The sequence below is a fragment of the Neodiprion virginianus genome, chromosome 2 (genome assembly GCF_021901495.1).
Source record: "Neodiprion virginianus isolate iyNeoVirg1 chromosome 2, iyNeoVirg1.1, whole genome shotgun sequence".
NCBI classification, from domain to species: domain Eukaryota; kingdom Metazoa; phylum Arthropoda; class Insecta; order Hymenoptera; family Diprionidae; genus Neodiprion; species Neodiprion virginianus.
The window spans coordinates 21,260,537-21,271,023 of NC_060878.1; the positions used below are offsets into that span (position 1 = coordinate 21,260,537).

A 10,487-nucleotide genomic window follows, 5' to 3' on the forward strand; every position below is an offset into this window, starting at 1 on the left:
TTCCCCTTCCCCCGCAGCCCCTCGTCTAGGAGGTATTTTATTCTAGAAGCTTCTCCGGACGACCACCCCTTTCCCGCAACCCCTTACCAAGGAGCGGTTTTTCCGCCTCGAAGTTCCGCGGCTTGTCAGCCCTTCGCCCGCGACCCCCTCGCCACGTGGTGAATATCGTGTGACGACCCCTTACCCCGGCTACCGTTGACCGCGAATCAGATTCCGGACTCTACGGGATGGCCTCTGGGCCTGTGCACCCTGACCACTGGACGATCTCCTTCCCCTTACCCTGGTGCCCCTGGCCGTGCGGCCGATTCTGGGGCCACCTACACATCTGGCCCCGCTACCTCCGTTCACGAAGCGAACTCTGCGACTTGGACGTTTGGGGTTACAAGTCTTCCACCCCGGCTCTCGTTCTTTCTCCATCCCTGCTCTCTGTGTCGGGTGCTCGTATCACTGACCTTACCCAGCCGTCAGTGTTTATCCTAAGGTTTACGTGCGTTTGGAAAATATAGACCTGGTCACTCTCTCTCTCTTTCTTAATGCAAGACTATAGACATACTTAGATGTACGAGGATCAGGGTGGGTGGGTGAGGAAACAGAACTCAATGGTGGATTGCGTAGAAAAATCAAATCTCATCCTCGCAGGTTTATTCGGTTAACACAGGTGCAAATACATACATATTTATTACTATTTGTTTGCTTGTTGTTGGAGCAGGATGTTTTTATTTGTTATAGTTACAGCGCCCCACATCACCACTATACTTATAATAATTATAGCAATCACGAGTATAGACAGTACCACCCATGGATAAGGCTGTTCTTCGGGCACGTACAATGGTTCATCTACAGCATCTGCGTTCGCTTGGCGGGGTGTAGCCGTGTTGATCCGAGTCTCTTCGCACGAAAAAATTCTCAGGGTAACACATACGTCTGATATTTCCTCTTGATTAATTTCAAGTTGTACGGTGCCTTTGGTCTTCATTGTGAAATAGCGGACAGGAGGTTATCCCGATGCTTAATGATGGTAGTGTCGAAATAGTTTGTTCAGAGACTGGCTAAGGCTTTAACCTCAGTTTCGATGGCCTGCTTGATTTCAGCAGCGAGGTATGATGGAAACAGCCGGGTAATTTCAAGGAGAACAATACTGAGGTAATTCTCGGCAAAGGCAGGATTCGCTGACGACGCGATGTGTTCTAGGACAGCGCCGTATTCCTTCTCCGCTATTTGCCTGATGCGATGAAGACTCGGTTCCTTGAGTTGCGTCAGATTCACTCTCTCGGCTATGTATGCGACGTATGATTTCTTGCACTCGTTTACTAAATGGGCTAAACGCTGAAGCCTTCGTAGCCGTTCGTCGACACACACAACTATAGCTTTAAGTCCGTTGAATGTGGATTTCTGCATTACAATGGTGGGTTGATACACTTTCTGGCGTTTGGCGGGTGACTGAAAGTTCTCATCCTGGGTGGCCGTGTCTGGGCAGTCTGATTCCTTATCTTCTGATTCGGTGACTTCGGATTCCGTAGGTATTTCGAATCTGACGGCTCGCTCACCGTGTGCTGTTGACAATTCGACGTTGCAGCCACCAAGCTCAATCCGATTGAAATACCATTGGGCATCGGTGTATCCTTCTATGTCAAGGTATTCGGAGATATTGTCCAACTCATCTGCGAGTCGCGACCAGGCCGCTGGTGTCAGACGCACGCCTCCGGAGGAGTTGTTGACGAGTTTGATGACCGGTTCAAACTGATCGTCGAGCCGTAGACCGAGACCGATGACTATTTTCTTAGTAAAAGAATTATTTAGACTATACGTTGTCGACAATAGCAGATTTTTCTCAGTCTTTTTCAAAGCCTTCGTAAATGTTTTATACATTTTATTCACGTTGCCCATTGGTGCAGAAGATTTGGATGTAGCCATAGTTCACGTGAGGATTCTTCCGTAGTTGTCGCAAGACTGACGCTCTTCTGTATCTCACTTGAATATAGAGGGTGTAACCCCCACTCTACAAAACGGTGTTTGCAGCGTGACTAAAAAGAATTAACGAAATTCTAATGCCTCGTATGATTCAGGCGTTCCTTACCAGACTATATCAAGCTTACGCCGTTGATTATATTTCGTTTCCACGATGGGGAGTAAGACAAATGTAAATATGTCGCCAGAAAACCCAACGATCTCGATAGGCCTGTATCAAACTTGCATTAGGTTTACAGCTCGAATTCGGTGCTATGGTGGGTGCAAACAGTTGCAGTCTATCGAGGTATGTATACGAAGACATTGCAAGAGAAGAAAATAATGGGAAGGGTTACGGGTGTAGACAGCATGGTTCATGTTATACACGTAATGTTTGGGACTTGTGACGGCTCGTAGGCTGGCCCGCGCTTTTCCGACGTACAGCCTTAGGGTATGTTGTTCGTTATGGCTTAGTGGTCGACGAGGAAATACAAAGGGGCCTCACCGGGTGTATCATTTCGTTGTCGCAAGATGAGTCTACAATCTCCGTAGGTCTGCATTAGGTTTATATCTCGTTTCCGTTTCTGAGGCTGGTGCAAACAGTTGCAGTCTATCAAGGGATGTATATGTAATCATTGTAACAGAAAAGATGATGAGAAGAGTTGTGGTTGTGTACAGCATGGACCGTATTATACCCGTAATGTTTGGGCCTTGCGCCGGACGGTAGCCTGGTCCCCGCTTTTCCAACGTACAACCATAGGATATGTTGTTTGCTATGCCTTAGTGGTCGACGAGGAAATACGAAGGGGGCCTCACCGGGTGTATCATTTCGTATTCGCAAGATGAGTCTACAAGCTCTGTAGGTCTGCATTAGGTTTATATCTAGTTTCCGTTCCCTAGGGTGGTGCAAACAGTTGCAGTCTATCGAGGGACGTATACGTAATCATTGTAACAGAAGAAAGATGATGGGAAGAGCTGTGGGTGTATACAGCATGGACCGTGTTATACTTGCAATGTTTGGGCTTTGTGTCGGACGGTAGGCTGGTCCCTGCTTTTCCAACGTACGCTCTTACGGTATGTTGATTGTTATGCCTCAGTGGACGAAGGAATACAAAAGGGGGTCTCATTGGCTGTATCATTTTGATGTCGCAAGATGAGTCTACAATCTCCATAGGTCCAGTATGCATTAGGTTTATAACTCGTTTCCTATTCTGAGGGTGGTACAAACAGTTGCAGTTTATCGATGGCGGTATACATAGACGTCGCATGAGAAGAGTATTAACATTGTTCTCAAATACACTTGTTTCAAACCGTCACCAACCGCCGAATCAGCTCCACGATTTGAGGTAGGAATTGCGAGTGAATCCATCGGATCGTTTTCTATTTTATCTCTAAATTTCATATGTCTGGATGAATACCCGTTCTCCCGTTAATCAAAGTAGGCTTCAGGGCATGCAAGTTTTTCAACAGGATAAATGACGTCAGCTGTACAACTTTGTTTAATTATGAGAAAACCATGATTATCGCTGTCAATAGATTTGTTTTGCCATATGTAGCAGGCAGCCTCCGCGTTGGGTCCGGATGGCTTTGGTTTATTGTCACCCTGGCTGCGGGTGTCTCACCGCGAACCGCCGCGGAAGGTTTACGCTAGCGGACCATAGTAAAATTTCGTATACTTAGCTTAAGAAGCGGCGTGGTAACGTATTGTAATAGCATTTGGCCTAAACAAAACCCAACCTGTTGAACTTATAAATAGTTGTGGGCTCGGAGATCTTCTCAGTTAGAAAATCGCAGTGTTGCTGAAAACAACGATTCTGTTTCAATTATTGCCATATTTTTAAAATCTTCAAAATAATGCAATCGATTAACGATCTCCGTTACGTGAAGGCAGCTAGCCAGGCTAGGAGGGCTAACGCGAGTCTTGTGCGTGTGTGCCCTGTTTTCCGTCAGGAGCTGTTGTTCCGCATGTCACATGCGGAATTGCTTCGGCATTTGCGAGAGCTTCTGGCGGTCTGCGGGGCACGGGCCCTGGCGCACCTCCACAGCACCGGTGCGTTGCGGGGTTACGAGTGCCTTAGTGTAGCCGCAAGTGTGATTCGTCAGCGGGGTGCCACCCGCTTCGCCGTTGTTCGGGCGCTGATGGCTGAGTACAACGAGCGAAACGGTAAGTTGTTATTTGTGTTGTGCGCAGTGTACGTTTGTGTGGAGTTCGAATTACCGGATCTTCAGAGTGGGGTAAAAAGATAAAAGAAAATATGTAATATGGAAAAATTTAGATCAAGTTTTCCAACCGTTAGAATTTCGCGCGATGCTGGAGGACTCCGCGGAGAATGAGGCGGCTCTTTGCGATATCGTCGTCGACGTCGCCGATGAGGCGATTGCATCGCAAGGAGTAGCGCTGGGGAGGCCCGCCGAGGAGCCGGTTTCTACCGCTCGTGACGGTAAGTCCGGATGATTGTCCGTACGCTGTGGCGTAGCAAGGGGTTGTCCAGTATAAATACGTTGTGCGCGAGTGGTATATCAAAATTTCCTTGTGTTAGAATTCATGATGGATGATACCAGCGAGAACGAGGCAGCTCTTCTCGAGGGCTGTGTTGCCTGCGAGGAGTTGGCGATTGCGGAAGAGACAGGGGTGAATGAGACGATGGTGAACGATAGGACCGCTGAGGAGCCGATTTCTGTCGGAGCTCGTGACGGTAAATCCAGATGATTTGTCCGTACGATATGCCGTATATCATGGAGTACCCGTGTGTAAATACGTTGTGCGTGAGCGATGTTCCAAGAGTTCTAGAAATTTTCTTTCACGCGTGTACTGAAGGTTATTGTGTCCGTTGCTGAAATCGATTCATCACAGGCGTCGACCTCAGTGTTGTCACGTCCAGGTCCGTCAGGAGTGTTGGAAATTCAAGGTATATAGGAAAAGTTTGAAAACAAAAATGCAGACTAGGTATTTTGATATGAACTCACGAGCAATTTCTTCTCTAGTGGGGCGGGTAATTAGATCCGGTCGATGCTCATGAGCCGGCGGTAGCAGAAGAAGAAGGAGACAATCATTCTATATCCCCAATGGATGAGGCGATAATATTCTCGTGGCCGCAGACGCCCGAGAGTGGAATATTCACTCAGATGAGCTATACTCCGCCGGCGATGGACGAGGATATTTTTTAGGGGAGCTAATCACGCGGGTACTCTAGGGTGTGCGTTTCTAGTAAAACCGCGAAATTCAACTATACTTGCGGATTGAAACGCTTTACCATGGGGTTGAGTCTTATTTTTGTTTTATATGTACAACAGGGGGTCTTATGCAAACTGTTGGACCGTTTCACGTGAACGAGGGCGCCAGTACCTCGGGCATACAGATCGGCGGGGGTAGGGCCCGGAGGGCTCCGAGTTACGATTCTGACGTGACATTAGAGTCAGACGATGACGATGCCGATGACGATGACGAGACACAGACAGCTTCCGACATGACGTTTGAATTCGACGACGATGCTGACGACGACGAGACAGAGGGTGCATACTCTGGAAACATGGGGAGAGAATCGGAGCAGGAGAGTGAAGCTGCGAGCGAGAAGGAGTCAAGTCAGGCACCCGATGACGGGGCTGATTCACTGGGTAACCGTTTAACGGTTATCGGTGAATCAACGAAATTCATTCGTAAATTCGCGGTCACAGGGCGTGAGTTGCGAATGAAGATCGCGGCCCCTGAATCGGGTGTTAATCTAGTGGAGTGGCTGGAGGACGCGTTCAGAGACCTGCATGCGTATGCCGTAGCAACGTGTCGGAGTAGCGACTACATAGGTTTCACGTTTAGCGCGGAGAGTTTTAATCATGGTCCTGCGTGGTTATCGTTTCGGCCGGTGAGGGATTCGCGGTACAGTGACCTCTGGAAGTTAGTTTTCAGCGTAGCCCAGAGCGCATCAGAGTTTGGCGTCGACAGCGTCTTCACCGTGACGGTACACAGTGTTGGAGTACCGGATGGTCGCGGAAAGCCGAAGCCGATCACGCACGCGGGGGTACTTAGAAAATCCGTCGTGCAGATTGTCAACAGTGACGGGTTGTGTTTACCTCGTGCCCTCGTTGTAGCCAAGGCTCACGCCGAGAGAGGCCCGAACCGCAGTGGCGCTCTGCACGAGCATTACGAGATGGTGAGATTCGCTAGGTCCAGTTTCCAGCGTGCAGAAGCGCGTAATCTTGTTGCGAATGCCGGTGTCGAGATTCCGCCAACGGGATGCACAGTGCATGAAATCGCACAGTTCCGGAACTATCTGGCACGCGAGGGATTCCTCATCACAGTGTACGAGTTGGGGAGGCTAGGTACCGGCGAAGCGGCATTTAACGACGGTACTGCCGTGGTGAGAGCAAACGGAACAGGCGATGTCAGGCACCGATTGAATCTGCTGTATTATCCCGAAGAACAGCATTATTGCCCAATTGTAAATTTAACCGCGGCGGCAGCAGGGGCCTTTTTCTGTCAACCCTGCAATAGGAAATTTAACAACGGGTACGAACACCGATGTTCCGTAAAGTGCCCACAGTGCCTCGCATCGCCACCGTGCAACAGCGAGTCTCGCGAAATCGAGTGTCCCGATTGCAGACGCGTTTTCCGCGGTAACGGTTGTCTGGAGTACCACCGCAGGATCGGCTCCTTCAGTCCGCACCGCTCCGTTTGTGCAACGCTGCGTATATGCCGGAATTGCGAGCGATTCGTAAATCTTTCGCGGAGGGCACACATTTGTGAAACTCGTTTTTGCGTCACGTGCCGCTGCAACAGACCGTACAATCACTACTGCTTCATGACCCCGCTGAAAGACGCGACAAGACCGAAACGTTACATCTTTATTTTTTATGATTTCGAAACGCAGCAATGGGAGACGGTAGACGGTGACGCGACGACAAACATACATGTGCCGAACTTGTGCGTAGCGCAAAAAGTGTGTACGCAATGTATCCACGATCCCGATATATCGAACGGCTGTTCCGCTTGCGGGCTCGTACGTGAGTTCGTTTTCAGGAGGGAACCGGTGAAGGAGTTGGTAGACTTTGCTACTCGGCCCGTTCAGGACTTTGCCCGCATCGTATGCATTGCGCACAATGCAAAAGGTTTTGACGCGCAATTCATACTGCGGCATATGGTTGAGCGGGATGGAAACCCACCGCAGGTCATCCTAAGCGGCAGTAAGATCATTATGCTCGAAACGGGTCACACCCGATTTCTGGATTCCTTAGCATATATGCCTATGGCATTATCGGCGCTACCGAAGGCTTTTGGACTACCGACTACTTCCGTGAAACGTATATTTCCCTACCTTTTCAATACCCCTGAAAACGTGGGTTACGTGGGACCGCTCCCCGCAGCGAAGTTTTACTCTCCGGATACCATGAGTAGCGATGCGCGAGCAAAGTTTTACTCATGGTACAACGAGGCTGTAGCGAACGACCATCTGTTTGACTTTGACGCGGAATTGTTGTCGTACTGTCGGTCGGACGTGGATATTCTGCGACGTGCGTGCGTAGCATTCAGGGACATATTTCTGGAGTGCGGCAGAGTGTGTCCCTTTACCGAGAGCACGACAATTGCCTCGGCTTGTTCGGTGCTGTTCCGTAAAAATTTCTTACAACCGGTGCGAATAGGTATCCTGCCACCGGGCGGCTATCGTCTTGCCGATGCCCAGTCTCGTAAGGCTCTGGAGTGATTGGTCGTGAAAGAGCGCGAGCTGGGTATTGACATCAGGCATGCCGGAAACGGACGTGAGTTTCGGATTCCGGAGACGGGTCGCAAGGTGGACGGATACCATGTCGCGGGCGACGGTGCGCGACACGTCTACGAGTTTCACGGTTGTTTCTGGCACGGCTGTCGTAAATGTTTACGAATCAACCGCGATAGGCGTAGCGTCAACAGCGAGACGTTGGATAGGCGTTACGAGGAAACTCGTGCAAAGATCAGCCGTATGCGCGAATTGGGTTACCGCGTGACGGAACAGTGGGAATGCGAGTTTAATCGGAGCTTGAGGGAGAACGAGGAGATGAGCGAGTACGTGGCAACACACCCGATGATCGCTGGCACTGCCACGAGCGAAGCACTCAATCCGCGTGATGCGTTCTACGGCGGTCGAACGGGGAACGCTTCCCGATACTACGAGGTGAAAACAGATGCAACGGGCAACGCGTACGAGGAAATACGATACGTCGATGTTTGCTCGTTGTATCCGTTCATCTGTAAGAATGGAAGGTTCCCTGTTGGCCACCCGACGGTCTACGTTGGAGAGGAGTGTAAGCTCTTGACAGGGTCAAGCGGTTGCGACATCACGCGAGTTGAGGGGCTCATCAAGTGCCGAGTTTTACCGCCTCGCAATATTTATCACCCTGTTTTGCCGGTGCGCATGCATGACAAACTCATGTTTGCCTTGTGCCGCTCATGTTGTCAGAGTTCGAACCAGGACGAGTGTAGACATGATGACGAGGCTGCGCGAGAATTCGAGGGCACTTGGGTGTCGATCGAATTAAAAAAAGCCGTGGAAATGGGATACAAGATCAGAAGCATAAGCGAGATCTGGTCGTATACGGTGACATCGTTTGACCCGACTACTCGTCAAGGTGGGCATTTCGCCGGCTATATCGACACCTTCCTCAAGATTAGGCAAGAGGCAAGCGGCTGGCCTGCTGAATGCGAGGACGAGCCGGCTCGAATGCGCTACCTTGATGAATATGAGCGGGTCGAGGGTATACGGCTAGATCGCGACCGTATTGCTAAGAATCCCGGCATGCGATCAGTTTCCAAATTATGCTTAAATTCGTTTTGGGGCAAGTTCGGGCAACGCGAGAATCTGGTAAAAACAGAGGTTATAAAGACGCGTCAGCAGCTGCTCGAGCTTTTGACCAACCCTGAAGTCGAGGTGTCCGGTTTGCTGCCCGTGAACGACGAAGTGTTGTACGTGCGTTGGTCGCACGCGCAACACAGCGTTGAACCGTCAGCGCTGGCAAACGTCGTGATTGCCTCGTACACCACTGCCCAGGCTCGGCTGAAGCTCTTCTCGTTCCTTGAGAAGCTCGATCGGCGCGTGCTCTATTACGACACCGATTCAGTAATTTATACCCGAAACCTCCGAAGGCCAAACGAGTATGAACCTCCAACGGGTAACTTTCTTGGCGACCTGACGGATGAGTTGGCGTCTTACGGCCGTGGGAGTTTTATACGCGCTTTCGTCTCGGGAGGGCCAAAATTCTATGCTTTCATCATTAAACGTCCGAATGGTGAAGAGGTGAAAATTTGCAAGGTGAAAGGCATATTACTGAATCACGCAACGAGCTCGAAAATCAACTTCGAGGCCATCAAGCGGATAGTGGTAGAAGCCGCTGCACCCATTCCCTTGGAGTATCGCGCCATTCGTCGAACGGAACTGCACGCAGTCGTGACGCGCTCCGAGCACAAAACGTGTAAACCGGTGTACGTGAAAAGGCGTTGTTGCGTCACAAGTTTCGATACGCTGCCCTACGGTTATCGCACTGGATGATGACGAAGACCCCGGACTCCGAGCAGTTGCACACCACAGCTTCCGTCTTCTCACCCGGCGGTAGTACAGACACCCGGACGGCAAGCCACGCGCGCGTTTGAGCGACAGATAGATAGACAGACAAACAAATAGACGGACAAACAGAGGACACCGAAGGGATTCTTACCCCAACCGCCTGTTATTCCAACCGGCGAGACGCCAGGCCAACCCATCAGATACTCTCTTGTATGTGTCCCGCCAAACTGTATAAAGGTTGGTACCACGCTTAAACCCTACGCATGAAAAATTGTGAAAAAATCTCGCATTGCTCGTAAAAATTCATCTCGTAAACCGCGGCGGGGCGCGCTGTTTTCAAGCTGATATCACTGCGCGCACGCGTACGAATAAGCTCATGGCGTATGCGCCTCACGCACAATCAGCTCGACCGCGACCGCGCCGATAAGCTCGTACCTGCGCGGTTACGCTTCCGCGTGCGCTTGAATAAGCTCATGGTCAGCGCACGAAGGGAGTGCCGCCGCCGCCGCCGCCGCCGCCGCCGCCGCGAGCAAGCTAGCGTAGTAAAAGAACGTGTTTTTAATTGTTTCAATTTTTTATAGATCCCGCATTATCCCTGGATTCTTCTTCTTCTTCTTCTTCTTCTTCTTGTTCGATGACGGACACACGTTGGAAACATCCGTTTTCGGCCATTGTAGCCGGGCCATCAGGATGCGATAAATCAAATTTCGTCAAGAACTTTCTGCGTCATGGAACGTCAATGTGCGACACAAGATTTAGTCGTGTGATATGGTATTTTGACGAATGGCAGCCGTTGTACGACGGGGACAAGAGGATAGAGTACCGCGAGGGGTTACCGCAACACGCCGATTACGAGGGTGACAAAAAACCGAAACTTTTGGTAATCGACGACCTGATGCGAGAGGCTTCAAACAATGTCGTCATTGATCTTTTTACCGAGGTCTGTCATCATAAGAACCTCAGCGTTTTCTACATAACACAAAATCTCTTTCACAAGGGCAACGGTCAACG

At 50.2% G+C, this 10,487-nt stretch overlaps 2 protein-coding genes across 2 annotated transcripts; both read left to right on the top strand.

Moving 5' to 3' along the window:
• Window positions 1–3,912: 3,912 nt before the first annotated feature.
• Window positions 3,913–7,643, top strand: LOC124297769 (uncharacterized). The gene is made up of 4 exons (XM_046749079.1): window positions 3,913–4,111; window positions 4,224–4,388; window positions 4,488–4,643; window positions 5,242–7,643. Exons 1-4 carry the CDS (start codon window positions 3,913–3,915, stop codon window positions 7,641–7,643), a joined length of 2,922 nt encoding a protein of 973 aa, XP_046605035.1.
• Window positions 7,644–7,898: 255 nt separating this feature from the next.
• LOC124297770 (uncharacterized) lies at window positions 7,899–9,461 on the top strand. Its single transcript, XM_046749080.1, has one exon. It carries the CDS (start codon window positions 7,899–7,901, stop codon window positions 9,459–9,461), a length of 1,563 nt encoding a protein of 520 aa, XP_046605036.1.
• The last annotated feature ends 1,026 nt before the right edge of the window (window positions 9,462–10,487 follow it).

Bases quoted from the DNA above. Each gene is read 5' to 3' on its own strand.
- LOC124297769 (XM_046749079.1), top strand. From the start codon at position 3,913: ATGTCACATGCGGAATTGCTTCGGCATTTGCGAGAGCTTCTGGCGGTC. The intron at 4,112-4,223 runs GTAAGTTGTTAT...GGAAAAATTTAG, and splicing joins TGAGTACAACGAGCGAAACG to ATCAAGTTTTCCAACCGTTA. The intron at 4,389-4,487 runs GTAAGTCCGGAT...TCCTTGTGTTAG, and splicing joins GGTTTCTACCGCTCGTGACG to AATTCATGATGGATGATACC.
- LOC124297770 (XM_046749080.1), top strand. From the start codon at position 7,899: ATGCGCGAATTGGGTTACCGCGTGACGGAACAGTGGGAATGCGAGTTT.